The sequence below is a fragment of the Phoxinus phoxinus genome, assembly GCF_949152265.1.
Source record: "Phoxinus phoxinus genome assembly, chromosome: 10".
NCBI lineage: Eukaryota > Metazoa > Chordata > Actinopteri > Cypriniformes > Leuciscidae > Phoxinus > Phoxinus phoxinus.
The window spans coordinates 36,539,319-36,556,818 of NC_136885.1; the positions used below are offsets into that span (position 1 = coordinate 36,539,319).

Sequence of the window (17,500 nt, forward strand, 5' to 3'; positions counted from 1 at the left end):
TGTGTGTGGTCACCTCAGACGTGGCGTTATACAGTGTGTGTGTGTGTGTGTGTGGTCACCTCAGACGTGGCGTTATACAGTGTGTGTGTGTGTGTGTGTGTGTGTGTGGTCACCTCAGACGTGGCGTTATACAGTGTGTGTGTGTGTGTGTGTGGTCACCTCAGACGTGGCGTTATACAGTGTGTGTGTGTGTGTGTGTGTGTGTGTGGTCACCTCAGACGTGGCGTTATACAGTGTGTGTGTGTGTGTGTGTGTGGTCACCTCAGACGTGGCGTTATACAGTGTGTGTGTGTGTGTGTGTGGTCACCTCAGACGTGGCGTTATACAGTGTGTGTGTGTGTGTGTGTGTGTGTGTGGTCACCTCAGACGTGGCGTTATACAGTGTGTGTGTGTGTGTGTGTGTGTGTGGTCACCTCAGACGTGGCGTTATACAGTGTGTGTGTGTGTGTGTGTGTGGTCACCTCAGACGTGGCGTTATACAGTGTGTGTGTGTGTGTGTGTGTGTGGTCACCTCAGACGTGGCGTTATACAGTGTGTATGTGTGTGTGTGTGTGTGTGTGTGGTCACCTCAGACGTGGCGTTATACAGTGTGTGTGTGTGTGTGTGGTCACCTCAGACGTGGCGTTATACAGTGTGTGTGTGTGTGTGTGTGTGTGTGTGTGGTCACCTCAGACGTGGCGTTATACAGTGTGTGTGTGTGTGTGTGTGTGTGTGGTCACCTCAGACGTGGCGTTATACAGTGTGTGTGTGTGTGTGTGTGTGTGTGTGTGTGTGTGTGTGGTCACCTCAGACGTGCCGTTATACAGTGTGTGTGTGTGTGTGTGTGTGTGGTCACCTCAGACGTGGCGATATACAGTGTGTGTGTGTGTGTGTGTGTGTGTGTGTGGTCACCTCAGACGTGGCGTTATACAGTGTGTGTGTGTGTGTGTGTGTGTGTGTGGTCACCTCAGATGTGGCGTTGTACAGTGTGTGTGTGTGAGTGTGTGTGTGTGAGTGTGTGTGGTCACCTCAGACGTGGCGTTATACAGTGTGTGTGTGTGTGTGTGAGTGTGTGTGGTCACCTCAGACGTGGCGTTATACAGTGTGTGTGTGTGTGTGTGGTCACCTCAGACGTGGCGTTATACAGTGTGTGTGTGTGTGTGTGTGTGTGTGTGTGGTCACCTCAGACGTGGCGTTATACAGTGTGAGTGTGTGTGTGTGAGTGTGTGTGGTCACCTCAGACGTGGCGTTATACAGTGTGTGTGTGTGTGTGTGTGTGTGTGTGGTCACCTCAGACGTGGCGTTGTACAGTGTGTGTGTGTGTGTGTGTGTGTGTGGTCACCTCAGACGTGGCGTTGTACAGTGTGTGTGTGTGTGTGTGGTCACCTCAGACGTGGCGTTGTACAGTGTGTGTGTGTGTGTGTGTGTGTGTGTGGTCACCTCAGATGTGGCGTTGTACAGTCTCTCTTTGGCCTTTAACAGACTCTCTGGGATCTGCATCTTGCGTGAGTGTTTGCGGTTTGAGTTTCCGCTTCCCGTGAGCCGCCGCTCGTCCGCAGCAGCGGTGTGTGTGTGTGTGTGTGAGCTCCCGGTTCCTCGGGGCCGCCGCTCGTCCATGCTAGCGGCCCGTCGCACCGAGCGGCTCCTGGAGGGCGTCAGAAGCTGCTGCAGTCGCACCGCTAGCCCGCGCTGAGGAGACCACGACACGTGGTTATAGTTCTCATCAACCGGCTTACGGTTCAGAGCGTCCCTCACCTCTGCTGACCTGCACACACACACACACACACACACACACACACACACACACACACACTCTAACCATTAAAGATGATATTATGCTCCTTTTCACGAGATGTGATATAACTCTCTGGTGTCCTCAGAATGTGTGTGAAATTTCAGCTCTGAATACCAGATCATTTATTATATCTCGTCAGATTTGCCCCTTTTTGGCTGTGAGCAAACACGCTCAGTTTTAGTGTGTGTCCCTTTAAATGCAAATGAGCTTTAGCTCCGCCTCCGTTCAGAAGAGGGCGGAGCTTCAGAAACTCAGAACTGGCCGATCTCACTCCTCCAGAATCCCAGAGTAACCAGTAGCGAGCGCAGCCTTACGGAGAGACTCAGAGTTTCTGGATGTTAGCGGAGACATTTGTGTAGTTGTTGTGGAGTTACACTGATCATCTCATCATCATGTTGAACTCTTACACACGTGTCCACAGTTCCTGAGGTGTTTATAAGACAGCGCTGACATGTTCTGGTCACTAGTGTCCAGTGCTGGTGTGTGTACCTGCTGTCCCTCTCGGCCGGCTGACTCCTGACGTCTTCATCCGTGTTCTCCGCACAGTCTCTGTAGAAGGTGGACAGGCACACGTCACTGCGCCGCACCAGCGCCGGAGCCGGGCCGGACGGGGGCTTGCGGGACGCGGCCGGATCCGGATCCGCTTCTGCTTTCTTCAGCAGCTTCACCTCTGATACACACAACACACACTGAGATACACACACACACACCAGCATCACGAGCGCAGACTGCAGTGCTGGTCATCACTCACGGGCTCCGGACGCCTGGACGCTGCTCAGACTGCTGCTCTTCGTCAGCGATTCGTGGCTGGAGCTGTCACTCAACCCGCTCCAGCTGGACTGGCGAATCAGAGTGGAGTAGGGGCGGGGCTTGGACAGCGCTTCTGAAGCAGGAAGAGAATGTGATAGAGACAGTCACACAGCAGCTTTCAGACATTCTTTAGTTATACGTCATAAAATACACAATACTGAGTCAATGGAGATGGTTGGCTTGTTTTCCCCCCAGTGGGTGTGGCCTAAATGGTCTCTATGCTGCTGACAGCTGTCAATCATGTGCTGGAGGGGGAGGGGCTCAGACCTGCGCGGGAACCGAGAGACGCGCTCCGATGCTGCTGTTTGATTGGCTGCCTGAACTGAGCCACAGCCAATACCACGTTACGAAGCTTCGCCCAGCGAAGACGCCCTCCCTGATTGGTGGATGGCCACTTGCTCTCTAGCACCGCCTACAGACGGCAGAATAACACACACACACACACACACACACACACACACACACACACACACACACACACACACACACACACACACACACACACACACACACACACACACACACACACACACACACACAATATTAACTTCAAGTCCCCCTGAGATTTCAATAATTTATTGACACATTCATGGTTAACGGTCACAACATGCAGCTAAACATAATATTTTTCAACTTTTTTAAGTGTTTTACTTTGTTTTTAATTATTTGTCTTAACTTTTTATGGATTTAATTTTAGTAAATGTTCTTGGTGTATTTTATTATTATTTTTTATATATAATTTATTTAGCTAGTTTTTAGTAAAATGTTTGCTTTTTATTATTTATTTATTTTAAATGGTACATTTGTATGATTTTAGTATTTTGATGCTTTTTTTCCCTTTTAAGATTATTTATCATAATTTCAAAACTTTTTATGCTTTAAATAATTATTTGTTTTTCATCGAGGTACGAATTAAAACAATTGGGAAATTCGTTTTTAGTAAAAACATTTTTTAATATGATTGAATTATTAATTTTATTTTATTTTAAAATGATTTAATTTCACATTTTTATGATTTAATAATTATCAGCTTTCATCAACTCACAAACCCCAGTTTGAGAAATTATTTTATTCATGATTTAATTAATCTTAAGTAATTTTTTTATTAAGTAATCATTTGATTTTTTTCTTTTAAAATGATTTATTTTAATTTTACATTTTTGTAATTTCATCATTTGATTGTTTTTCTTTTAACATAATTTTTTTATTTCACATTTTTATTATTTAATTATCAGCTTTTCATTAACTCACGAACCCAGTTTGAGAAATGATTTTATGATTCAATACATTTTATGTAAATGTTTAAAAATATATAATTATTTGAACAAAAACAAATTTAAATATATTTTATGATTTAATCAAATAAGTAGTATATTTTATAATTTAATTAATTATTAGATTTTTTATATTTATTTTGACATTTTTATGATTTAATAAAATATATATTTTTTTTTTGTTGTTGTTGACATTTTTACGATTTAATCAGTCATTAGATTTTTTCTTTTAAAACTATTTATTTTAATTTGACATTTTTATGCTTTAATCAATCAGCAGCTGTCCATCAGTATTATATATGAATAATATGAAGTATGCTCACTTTATTGTAGTATCCGTACGTGATGGTGTTGGGGGTGATTCCAGCCTTCTTCATCTCCAGCAGAACTCGCACCGCCAGAACCGGCTGCCCGTACTGACCACACAACTGCATCAGGATCCGGTAACACACCTGAGAGCGCGCACACACACACACACACTTCAGTCAGGTCTGAGAGCGCACACACACACACACGTGTTTCTCACTGAAGGCCTTCTTCCCTGCACCTCTGTACAGACACACACTGTCAACATGATTCCAGTTCACACATGGAAGCGACAAAAAATTATGTATAATATATCAAAGGGTTAGTTCACCCAAAAATGAAAATAATGTCATTATTGACTCACCCTCATGTCGTTCTAAGCCCGTAAGACCTCCGTTCATCTTCGGGACACAGTTTAAGATATTTTAGATTTAGTCCGAGAGCTTTCTGTCCCTCCATTGAAACTGTATATACAGTATACTGTCCATGTGCAGAAAGGTAATATAAACATCATCAAAGTAGTCCATGTGACATCAGTGGGTTAGTTAGAAGTTTTTGAAGCATCGAAAATACTTTTTGGTCCAAAAATAACACAAAATAAGACTTTATTCAGCATTGTATTCTCTCCCGGGTCTGTTGTCAATCTGCGTTCAGGACTCCGCAGTGACGCTGCTGACGGAAGACGCTGATGACGTGTTATCTGGTGCGCCCGAGCTTCGTTTACAGTCTGAGGGAGACGCACGCTATATTCAAGCTATTCTACATTGTTTGCGTGGATATCATTTTTTTAATGGTGCGTAAATGTGCATGTCGCGGATGAGACACTTTTACAGCGTGCGTTTCCCTCAGTCTATAAATGAAGCTCGGGCGCACCAGATAACACGTCATCAGCGTCTTACGCCATCAGCGTCACTGTGAAGGATTGACAACAGACCCGGGAGAGAATACAATGCTGAATAAAGTCTTATTTTGTGTTATTTTTGGACCAAAAAGTATTTTCGATGCTTCAAAAACTTCTAACTAACCCACTGATGTCACATGGATACTGTGATGATGTTTATATTACCTTTCTGGACACGGACAGTATACTGTATATACAGTTTCAATGGAGGGACAGAAAGCTCTCGGACTAAATCTAAAATATCTTAAACTGTGTCCCGAAGATGAACGGAGGTCTTACGGGCTTAGAACGACATGAGGGTGAGTCATTAATGACATTCTTTTCATTTTTGGGTGAACTAACCCTTTAAGTGTGTGTGCTCGATAGGGCTGAACGATATATCGTTATCGTATCTATATCTCGATATGAACTTTCAAGATATTACTATCGAAAAAAGCAACGATATCGACGATATAGATCCCCCTCTCCGCGCTCGCCCTGCATACAACTCTGGCAGCAACAACAAACATCAGTTTTACGAGTGCCTTTGAATGCACAGCTAAAGCCAGCGCACACACTACCAGGGACGTGGGAACTATATTGTGAGAGGGGGGGCGGCGTTTCCATGGTGACGCGTCATTGCTTGTCACGTGACACCGCAGCAGCAACAGCGCTGAATGAATGATGATCTGCTTTTATGACATTTTTCCTTTTTTATTCAGAATATTCACAAATGTGTTAGCTATGGCATGAAATATCTGATATTCCGATTGTCAAGTACATGCAAGTGGAAGTGTGTTGTTGTTTAAACACCTTTATAACGATCGCGTTAGTTGAGCTGTATGCGCGATGGGCGCCGCCGTGTTAGTTTGTGCCGCGGACGCAGTTCAGAGAATCGGATCTGTTGGATTTACAACCTCTGTGTTTACAACACGTGAATTCCTCCACTTCTCCCGGAATACTTAAAAGTAAGTGGCTGTTGAACTGGGAATAGAATAGAGTGAACACTGAAGTTACTTACACAGTGTGTATCTGATATGAATAAAACGTGTCGAATTATAACTTGTTCTTAAAAATAAAACTATACTTTCCACATTTTTTTGTATTATGATCTTTTTGTTTTTCTGAGAAATGCTTGGTTTTCACCGAACCCCGTAGTCATATCGTATTGTATCGATATCGAGATATCTGGCATGAAAATCGAGATATGAACTTTTGTCCATATCGTTCAGCCCTAGTGCTCGACTATCATCACTGTAGATCTGCTTGGAAACGCTCTATATTGTTAAAGCGCTGTATAGATGACCCGACCTCGTCCGGCAGCACCACCTTCCTCGTCTCCATGTGTTTGAGCACCTCGTAGGCCGCGTGTAGCGCGCGCACCTTAGCGCTCTCCGCCTTCACGAACGTGGGCAAGCATATGAACCAGAGCCCGTAGCAGTGGCCCAGCAGGCATTTGGACCACATGTCCGGAACCGAGGAGTACTTCTGGGCCTTCTTCTGCGCCAGCTTGATCTCCTGCACACACACACACACACACACACACACACACACACACACACACACACACACACACACACACACAAGCAGAGAGCGTCACATCACATCGTGTCCTAACTACACACGACGCCACGAGACGCGCCGCGCGATGTTAATCAGAGTTGTTGTGCTAGCCAGCCGCGACGGCGACACGCGACGATTCTATTGTAGAAACGGTTTCTATTTTTCTGTGCCGTCGCGCTGGAACAACAAACACAGAGTGTGGCGATGATAATCTCAGGCACTGTTCATGTGCTTTATTTAATGTTAAAAGCGTGTCATGTGACTGAATATCATTAGTGCTCCAGCTTTGAGCTGTAAAAGCAACACTGGATAATTCTCCTCAGATCTTGAAATTAAACACGGAAACAAGAACGTTCAAACTGTGAAGTGTGTTCTTTGACAAAGGAATCAGTCTCGCTGAGACCTATGGGGTCGTGTGTCCAGTTTATGTACGGTCTATGCTCTGACCCCGTGACCTCATCCTCACCTGTTTGGTTCGGCGGGGGGCGGGGCTACTCGGGGCACTTCCTTTAGCAGGGGTCCGAAGATGATCCAGGGGCCGATCGAACAGATCCGGCAGGAGGAGCGGGAACGTGTCATAGCTGGAGATCAACACAATATTCATTACATTATTGGGTGAACTGTCCCTTTAGGAGGAAGTGCGCTGTGCCTGACAGTGATGGCTGTATCTGTGAGCGTGACGCGTGTGCCGCTACAGAGAGCACGTCTGCACGTCCAGCTCATCTTCTGGAGTCAGTGGGTTTTTCAACGCCTATAATAAGGTTTTATTCTGTGATATAAAACGCATCAGTAAAACATCACTGGCCAACTCCGGCACATTTACTGCAAATAGATGTTTCTGAAAGAGTCTGTTCTGTTCAGCAAGGCTGTGATTTTATTTTATTATTATTTTTAAAAATAATTTATTTAGCTAGTTTTAGTATATAAAAAAAATGTGATAATCAGCGGGTCATGTGATATCAGCGCACCTGTAGTGAGCGGGTCATGTGATAATCAGCGGGTCATGTGATAATCAGCGGGTCATGTGATAATCAGCGGGTCATGTGATAATCAGCAGGTCATGTGATAATCAGCAGGTCATGTGATAATCAGCGGGTCATGTGATAATCAGCAGGTCATGTGATAATCAGCAGGTCATGTGATAATCAGCGCACCTGTAGTGAGCGGGTCATGTGATAATCAGCGGGTCATGTGATAATCAGCGGGTCATGTGATAATCAGCAGGTCATGTGATAATCAGCAGGTCATGTGATAATCAGCAGGTCATGTGATAATCAGCAGGTCATGTGATAATCAGCAGGTCATGTGATAATCAGCGCACCTGTAGTGAGCGGGTCATGTGATAATCAGCAGGTCATGTGATAATCAGCAGGTCATGTGATAATCAGCAGGTCATGTGATAATCAGCAGGTCATGTGATAATCAGCAGGTCATGTGATAATCAGCGGGTCATGTGATAATCAGCAGGTCATGTGATAATCAGCAGGTCATGTGATAATCAGCGCACCTGTAGTGAGCGGGTCATGTGATAATCAGCGGGTCATGTGATAATCAGCGCACCTGTAGTGAGCGGGTCATGTGATAATCAGCGGGTCATGTGATATCAGGGCACCTGTAGTGAGCGGGTCATGTGATAATCAGCAGGTCATGTGATAATCAGCGCACCTGTAGTGAGCGGGTCATGTGATAATCAGCGGGTCATGTGATAATCAGCGGGTCATGTGATAATCAGCGGGTCATGTGATAATCAGCAGGTCATGTGATAATCAGCAGGTCATGTGATAATCAGCGGGTCATGTGATAATCAGCAGGTCATGTGATAATCAGCAGGTCATGTGATAATCAGCGCACCTGTAGTGAGCGGGTCATGTGATAATCAGCGGGTCATGTGATAATCAGCGGGTCATGTGATAATCAGCAGGTCATGTGATAATCAGCGCACCTGTAGTGAGCGGGTCATGTGATAATCAGCAGGTCATGTGATAATCAGCGGGTCATGTGATAATCAGCGCACCTGTAGTGAGCGGGTCATGTGATAATCAGCAGGTCATGTGATAATCAGCGGGTCATGTGATAATCAGCAGGTCATGTGATAATCAGCGCACCTGTAGTGAGCGGGTCATGTGATAATCAGCGGGTCATGTGATAATCAGCAGGTCATGTGATAATCAGCGGGTCATGTGATAATCAGCAGGTCATGTGATAATCAGCAGGTCATGTGATAATCAGCGGGTCATGTGATAATCAGCGCACCTGTAGTGGGCGGGTCATGTGATAATCAGCGCACCTGTAGTGAGCGGGTCATGTGATAATCAGCGGGTCATGTGATAATCAGCGCACCTGTAGTGAGTGGGTCATGTGATAATCAGCGCACCTGTAGTGAGCGGGTCATGTGATAATCAGCGCACCTGTAGTGAGCGGGTCATGTGATAATCAGCGCACCTGTAGTGGGCGGGTCATGTGATATCAGCGCACCTGTAGTGAGCGGGTCATGTGATAATCAGCGCACCTGTAGTGGGCGGGTCATGTGATAATCAGCGCACCTGTAGTGGGCGGGTCATGTGATAATCAGCGCACCTGTAGTGAGCGGGTCATGTGATAATCAGCGGGTCATGTGATAATCAGCGCACCTGTAGTGAGTGGGTCATGTGATAATCAGCGCACCTGTAGTGGGCGGGTCATGTGATATCAGCGCACCTGTAGTGAGCGGGTCATGTGATAATCAGCGCACCTGTAGTGAGCGGGTCATGTGATATCAGCGCACCTGTAGTGAGCGGGTCATGTGATATCAGCGCACCTGTAGTGAGCGGGTCATGTGATAATCAGCGGGTCATGTGATAATCAGCGCACCTGTAGTGAGTGGGTCATGTGATATCAGCGCACCTGTAGTGAGCGGGTCATGTGATATCAGCGCACCTGTAGTGAGCGGGTCATGTGATAATCAGCGCACCTGTAGTGAGCGGGTCATGTGATATCAGCGCACCTGTAGTGAGCGGGTCATGTGATAATCAGCGCACCTGTAGTGGGGCGGGTCATGTGATAATCAGCGCACCTGTAGTGAGCGGGTCATGTGATATCAGCGCACCTGTAGTGAGCGGGTCATGTGATAATCAGCGCACCTGTAGTGGGGCGGGTCATGTGATAATCAGCGCACCTGTAGTGGGCGGGTCATGTGATAATCAGCGCACCTGTAGTGGGCGGGTCATGTGATAATCAGCGCACCTGTAGTGGGCGGGTCATGTGATATCAGCGCACCTGTAGTGAGCGGGTCATGTGATAATCAGCGCACCTGTAGTGGGGCGGGTCATGTGATAATCAGCGCACCTGTAGTGGGCGGGTCATGTGATATCAGCGCACCTGTAGTGAGCGGGTCATGTGATAATCAGCGCACCTGTAGTGGGGCGGGTCATGTGATAATCAGCGCACCTGTAGTGGGCGGGTCATGTGATAATCAGCGCACCTGTAGTGAGCGGGTCATGTGATAATCAGCGCACCTGTAGTGGGCGGGTCATGTGATAATCAGCGCACCTGTAGTGGGTGGGTCATGTGATAATCAGCGCACCTGTAGTGGGGCGGGTCATGTGATAATCAGCGCACCTGTAGTGGGTGGGTCATGTGATAATCAGCACACCTGTAGTGGGCGGGTCATGTGATAATCAGCGCACCTGTAGTGGGCGGGTCATGTGATAATCAGCGCACCTGTAGTGGGTGGGTCATGTGATAATCAGCGCACCTGTAGTGGGGCGGGTCATGTGATAATCAGCGCACCTGTAGTGGGTGGGTCATGTGATAATCAGCACACCTGTAGTGGGCGGGTCATGTGATAATCAGCGCACCTGTAGTGAGCGGGTCATGTGATAATCAGCGCACCAGTAGTGGGCGGGTCATGTGATAATCAGCGCACCTGTAGTGAGCGGGTCATGTGATAATCAGCGCACCTGTAGTGAGCGGGTCATGTGATAATCAGCACACCTGTAGTGAGCGGGTCATGTGATAATCAGCGCACCTGTAGTGGGCGGGTCATGTGATAATCAGCGCACCTGTAGTGGGGCGGGTCATGTGATAATCAGCGCACCTGTAGTGGGCGGGTCATGTGATAATCAGCACACCTGTAGTGGGCGGGTCATGTGATAATCAGCGCACCTGTAGTGAGCGGGTCATGTGATAATCAGCGCACCAGTAGTGGGCGGGTCATGTGATAATCAGCGCACCTGTAGTGAGCGGGTCATGTGATAATCAGCGCACCTGTAGTGAGCGGGTCATGTGATAATCAGCACACCTGTAGTGGGCGGGTCATGTGATAATCAGCGCACCAGTAGTGGGCGGGTCATGTGATAATCAGCGCACCTGTAGTGAGCGGGTCATGTGATAATCAGCACACCTGTAGTGAGCGGGTCATGTGATAATCAGCGCACCTGTAGTGGGTGGGTCATGTGATAATCAGCGCACCTGTAGTGGGGCGGGTCATGTGATAATCAGCGCACCTGTAGTGGGCGGGTCATGTGATAATCAGCACACCTGTAGTGGGCGGGTCATGTGATAATCAGCGCACCTGTAGTGAGCGGGTCATGTGATATCAGCGCACCTGTAGTGAGCGGGTCATGTGATAATCAGCGCACCTGTAGTGAGCGGGTCATGTGATAATCAGCGCACCTGTAGTGGGCGGGTCATGTGATAATCAGCGCACCTGTAGTGAGCGGGTCATGTGATATCAGCGCACCTGTAGTGAGCGGGTCATGTGATAATCAGCGCACCTGTAGTGAGCGGGTCATGTGATAATCAGCGCACCTGTAGTGAGCGGGTCATGTGATAATCAGCGCACCTGTAGTGAGCGGGTCATGTGATAATCAGCGCACCTGTAGTGGGCGGGTCATGTGATAATCAGCGCACCTGTAGTGAGCGGGTCATGTGATATCAGCGCACCTGTAGTGAGTGGGTCATGTGATAATCAGCGCACCTGTAGTGAGCGGGTCACGTGATAATCAGCGCACCTGTAGTGAGTGGGTCATGTGATATCAGCGCACCTGTAGTGGGGCGGGTCATGTGATAATCAGCGCACCTGTAGTGAGTGGGTCATGTGATATCAGCGCACCTGTAGTGAGCGGGTCATGTGATAATCAGCGGGTCATGTGATAATCAGCGCACCTGTAGTGAGTGGGTCATGTGATATCAGCGCACCTGTAGTGAGTGGGTCATGTGATATCAGCGCACCTGTAGTGAGTGGGTCATGTGATATCAGCGCACCTGTAGTGAGCGGGTCATGTGATAATCAGCGCACCTGTAGTGAGTGGGTCATGTGATATCAGCGCACCTGTAGTGAGTGGGTCATGTGATATCAGCGCACCTGTAGTGAGCGGGTCATGTGATAATCAGCGGGTCATGTGATAACCAGCGGGTCATGTGATATCAGCGCACCTGTAGTGAGCGGGTCATGTGATAATCAGCGCACATGTAGTGAGCGGGTCATGTGATAATCAGCGGGTCATGTGATAATCAGCGCACCTGTAGTGAGCGGGTCATGTGATAATCAGCGCACCTGTAGTGAGTGGGTCATGTGATAATCAGCGCACCTGTAGTGAGCGGGTCACGTGATAATCAGCGCACCTGTAGTGAGTGGGTCATGTGATATCAGCGCACCTGTAGTGGGGCGGGTCATGTGATAATCAGCGCACCTGTAGTGAGTGGGTCATGTGATATCAGCGCTAGTGAGCGGGTCATGTGATATCAGCGCACCTGTAGTGAGCGGGTCATGTGATAATCAGCGCACCTGTAGTGAGCGGGTCATGTGATAATCAGCGCACCTGTAGTGAGCGGGTCATGTGATATCAGCGCACCTGTAGTGGGGCGGGTCATGTGATAATCAGCGCACCTGTAGTGAGTGGGTCATGTGATATCAGCGCACCTGTAGTGAGCGGGTCATGTGATATCAGCGCACCTGTAGTGAGCGGGTCACGTGATAATCAGCGCACCTGTAGTGGGCGGGTCATGTGATATCAGCGCACCTGTAGTGAGCGGGTCATGTGATAATCAGCGCACCTGTAGTGGGCGGGTCATGTGATATCAGCGCACCTGTAGTGAGCGGGTCATGTGATATCAGCGCACCTGTAGTGAGTGGGTCATGTGATAATCAGCGCACCAGTAGTGGGCGGGTCATGTGATATCAGCGCACCTGTAGTGAGCGGGTCATGTGATAATCAGCGGGTCATGTGATAATCAGCGGGTCATGTGATAATCAGCGCACCTGTAGTGAGCGGGTCATGTGATAATCAGCGCACCTGTAGTGAGCGGGTCATGTGATATCAGCGCACCTGTAGTGAGTGGGTCATGTGATAATCAGCGCACCTGTAGTGAGCGGGTCACGTGATAATCAGCGCACCTGTAGTGAGTGGGTCATGTGATATCAGCGCACCTGTAGTGGGGCGGGTCATGTGATAATCAGCACACCTGTAGTGAGTGGGTCATGTGATATCAGCGCACCTGTAGTGAGCGGGTCATGTGATATCAGCGCACCTGTAGTGAGCGGGTCATGTGATAATCAGCGCACCTGTAGTGAGCGGGTCATGTGATATCAGCGCACCTGTAGTGAGCGGGTCATGTGATAATCAGCGCACCTGTAGTGAGCGGGTCATGTGATATCAGCGCACCTGTAGTGAGTGGGTCATGTGATATCAGCGCACCTGTAGTGAGCGGGTCATGTGATAATCAGCGGGTCATGTGATAATCAGCGCACCTGTAGTGAGTGGGTCATGTGATATCAGCGCACCTGTAGTGAGTGGGTCATGTGATAATCAGCGCACCTGTAGTGAGTGGGTCATGTGATATCAGCGCACCTGTAGTGAGTGGGTCATGTGATATCAGCGCACCTGTAGTGAGCGGGTCATGTGATAATCAGCGCACCTGTAGTGAGCGGGTCATGTGATAATCAGCGCACCTGTAGTGAGTGGGTCATGTGATATCAGCGCACCTGTAGTGAGTGGGTCATGTGATATAAGCGCACCTGTAGTGAGCGGGTCATGTGATAGTGAGTGGGTCATGTGATATAAGCGCACCTGTAGTGAGCGGGTCATGTGATAATCAGCGGGTCATGTGATAACCAGCGGGTCATGTGATAATCAGCGCACATGTAGTGAGCGGGTCATGTGATAATCAGCGGGTCATGTGATAATCAGCGCACCTGTAGTGAGAGGGTCATGTGATATCAGCGCACCTGTAGTGGGCGGGTCATGTGATAATCAGCGCACCTGTAGTGAGCGGGTCATGTGATAATCAGCGCACCTGTAGTGAGCGGGACACTCGGACCCGTCCGGCTCCTGCGGCTCCTCGGGAGGCATTATAAACACTGTGTGTTCGCCGCTGAGACACTCGTCCCGATCCATCAAACGCACGTCCTCCGGTTTCTCCACATCAACCTGACGGACACACAGATTAAACTCAGTTCAGCTTCAGTTATACAGCGCTCTCTACAGCACAGCAGCGTTACAGAAAGAACAGAAATAATGCAGCAGAGTTTGTGTCCATGCACAGGTCTGACCTTCTGCACACACTCGTCGAAGAACTCCAGGCTGACGTTGCGGTCGCTGACGAAGGAACACTCCTCGATGAACTGCGTGAACATCTGAGTCCTCGTGAGCTGAGTGTAGAACTTCTGCTGCGTGCGGTCGCGCGACTTCAGGAACCCTGCGGGAACACAGCAGCACTGAGGTCAGGAGTGACCGATCACTGAGGTCAGGAGTGACCGATCACTGAGGTCAGGAGTGAGCGGTCACTGAGGTCAGGAGTGACCGATCACTGAGGTCAGGAGTGACCGATCACTGAGGTCGGGAGTGACCGATCACTGAGGTCGGGAGTGACCGATCACTGAGGTCGGGAGTGACCGATCACTGAGGTCGGGAGTGAGCGGTCACTGAGGTCAGGAGTGAGCGGTCACTGAGGTCAGGAGTGAGCGGTCACTGAGGTCAGGAGTGACCGGTCACTGAGGTCAGGAGTGACCGATCACTGAGGTCAGGAGTGACCGGTCACTGAGGTAAGGAGTGACCGATCACTGAGGTCGGGAGTGACCGATCACTGAGGTCGGGAGTGACCGATCACTGAGGTCGGGAGTGACCGATCACTGAGGTCGGGAGTGAGCGGTCACTGAGGTCAGGAGTGACCGATCACTGAGGTCGGGAGTGACCGATCACTGAGGTCGGGAGTGACCGATCACTGAGGTCGGGAGTGACCGATCACTGAGGTCGGGAGTGAGCGGTCACTGAGGTCAGGAGTGACCGATCACTGAGGTCAGGAGTGACCGGTCACTGAGGTCAGGAGTGACCGGTCACTGAGGTCAGGAGTGACCGATCACTGAGGTCAGGAGTGACCGATCACTGAGGTCAGGAGTGACCGATCACTGAGGTCAGGAGTGACCGGTCACTGAGGTAAGGAGTGACCGGTCACTGAGGTCAGGAGTGACCGATCACTGAGGTCAGGAGTGACCGGTCACTGAGGTCAGGAGTGACCGGTCACTGAGGTCAGGAGTGACCGATCACTGAGGTCAGGAGTGACCGATCACTGAGGTCAGGAGTGACCGATCACTGAGGTCTAGTGACCGATCACTGAGGTCTAGTGACCGATCACTGAGGTCTAGTGACCGATCACTGAGGTCTAGTGACCGATCACTGAGGTCAGGAGTGACCGATCACTGAGGTCAGGAGTGACCGATCACTGAGGTCAGGAGTGACCGATCACTGAGGTCAGGAGTGACCGATCACTGAGGTCAGGAGTGACCGATCACTGAAGCGGAGTTACTCCTCGGGTGTGCATTATTTTTCTAATAATTCAACGGCCTGAAGTCAATTATTACGCTTATACTACAGTTCCCACACCTCGAAATATTGTTCAGATGATGTATTTCAAGACGTTTGTAAAGTTTCTGTCATTAAAACGCTCATGTATGCAGGACTAATTCCTTGCGCATCTAAACCCTTGCTCCGTTGCTGATTCCAGAACGTTATTGTAGAGTTAGCGGCGGTTTGAGCCGCTGATAGCAGAGTAATGCTGGACACGCGTGCATGATCAGTCATAAGTATCAAATTACATTCATAACCGGCCTTAGAGAGAAGCATGTGCGTCAATATTATTATTTATTTATTAATTCAATTCTGTTTAATTAATTTGTTCATTCTTTTTTTCCATTAGTGACAGTAGACTAGACTAATAAATGAAACAAAGTATAGGCCTATCAATTTTATTTATTTGTTATATTATCTTCAATAATTACGAAAACCCGTGCAACAGGACTATCAATTTATTTAAATATTCTGTTTAATTTTCTATTGATTATTTAATTTCCTATACTTTATTTATTAAAATTAAACTACATGTTTCCATTGATTGTGAAGTTAGACATTGAGAATCGCAGATCGAGCGCATGGGGCTGCAGTTTTCTTGTTATGAATTGTGTCCTCTTTTCCGTTATTACAGTGAACTACGCGCAGTGATATGGAGCTGTAATGCGGTCAAGACCTGCCGGAACTACTTTAGCCGTGCGGTTCCCTGAAAACAATTGCACACCGTAGAACGTTTGTCAACCAATCAGATTCAAGAATTCAACGGCCCTGTAGTATAAGAAGGTATAGCGCACCCTGCAGGTTGAAGAGCGAGCTGCAGTCTGTGGTGCGGTCAGACGGAGCCTGTGTGATGGGCAGAAGGAACGAGCGGTAGCCTCTCAGTAAACAGCTCATGAAGCGCAGGAACGCCTCCTGGATCTCCAGCTCCAGCTGCTTCTGCCGGCCGTAGATCAGGTCATAATCCGTGAGCAGGAACTCCAGCGTGGCCTCCTCCTGACCCGGCGTGTAGACTGATGAGGAGCGCACACACACACACACACGTATAGTCACGCATGTACAATAGAGACACCAGAATAACAATATTCATGATTCTGAAGCTGAAAATACTGAATTATTGTTGATGAATATTCTTGCACTGACTAGATCTAGATATTAAAATAATGTAGGCCACTTTTTATTGATAACAAGACATGTGGCTTTATCAGGACCCACTGCACGATTATACATTATATTCAACATTATATAGTAGTATAATGTAGTACTGACACTAAACTAAGAAAACTTCCCAGTTCTCACACAGTAATGGTTTTTGGGTAACTATCCACGATGCATATTGATGCATTTTTGTATTGCGATGTATTGTGACACCTCTAGGGTCAACAGGAAATGACATCATGTGTCAGGCGCTCACTCACTCTTCTCCAGAGTTTTGTTGAGGTTGGTCAGAGTGTTCAGCAGGATCTTCCCATGTTTCCTGGGCAAAGACCTCCAGGACAGCGGCTTCTTCTCTTCAGACCTGGAGCAAGAGTTCAGCATTATTATTATTATTCACAGACAACACTCGTCTCTTCTGCTCGTTTATCTGATCAGAAATACAGTAACAGTGACATATTATTATACTGTAAATCATCAGTTCTCTATGTGAATATACAGTAAAGTGTAATTTATTCCTGTGATCAAAGCTGAATTTATCATCATTACTCCAGTCTTCAGTGTCACATGATCCTCCAGAAATCAGTGTAATATGATGATCTGATGACACATTTATGATTATTATCAGTGTTGAAAACCGTGATGCATTTTCTTTCTCAGGATTCTTTGATCAATTGAAAATTCAAAAGAACATGGACCAGAATTATAATTGTCTTTAATGTCATTTTTGATCAGTTTAATGCACATCTTTGATGACACTGTTGACCAGTAGTGTATATTACTCAATATCAACTTATATAATCCTATATTAATGGCATTATATTAATTCTATATCGATTATATGTCTTCATTCAATATTAATGCATTAGAATGAATATATAATTCATATATGTCTTGGTTCTATATTAATGCACCA

General features: G+C 47.6%; 1 protein-coding gene across 4 annotated transcripts in view; it reads right to left on the reverse strand.

Annotated features, from left to right (window-relative positions):
* dennd4b (DENN/MADD domain containing 4B) overlaps positions 1-17,500 on the reverse strand; it is a 52,749-nt gene that overhangs the window by 11,767 nt on the left and 23,482 nt on the right. For 3 of the 4 annotated variants that reach the window (XM_079625230.1, XM_079625231.1, XM_079625232.1), the window contains 11 exons: positions 16,848-16,948; positions 16,227-16,442; positions 14,139-14,284; positions 13,883-14,016; positions 7,074-7,188; positions 6,356-6,562; positions 4,182-4,310; positions 2,852-2,996; positions 2,526-2,657; positions 2,264-2,444; positions 1,420-1,744 (listed from right to left, as the gene is read on the reverse strand). In XM_079625230.1, the coding sequence (XP_079481356.1) occupies positions 1,420-1,744; positions 2,264-2,444; positions 2,526-2,657; positions 2,852-2,996; positions 4,182-4,310; positions 6,356-6,562; positions 7,074-7,188; positions 13,883-14,016; positions 14,139-14,284; positions 16,227-16,442; positions 16,848-16,948 (1,831 nt within the window). The remainder of the gene's footprint in view (positions 1-1,419; positions 1,745-2,263; positions 2,445-2,525; positions 2,658-2,851; positions 2,997-4,181; positions 4,311-6,355; positions 6,563-7,073; positions 7,189-13,882; positions 14,017-14,138; positions 14,285-16,226; positions 16,443-16,847; positions 16,949-17,500) is intronic. The other variant, XM_079625233.1, reaches the window with a different exon arrangement.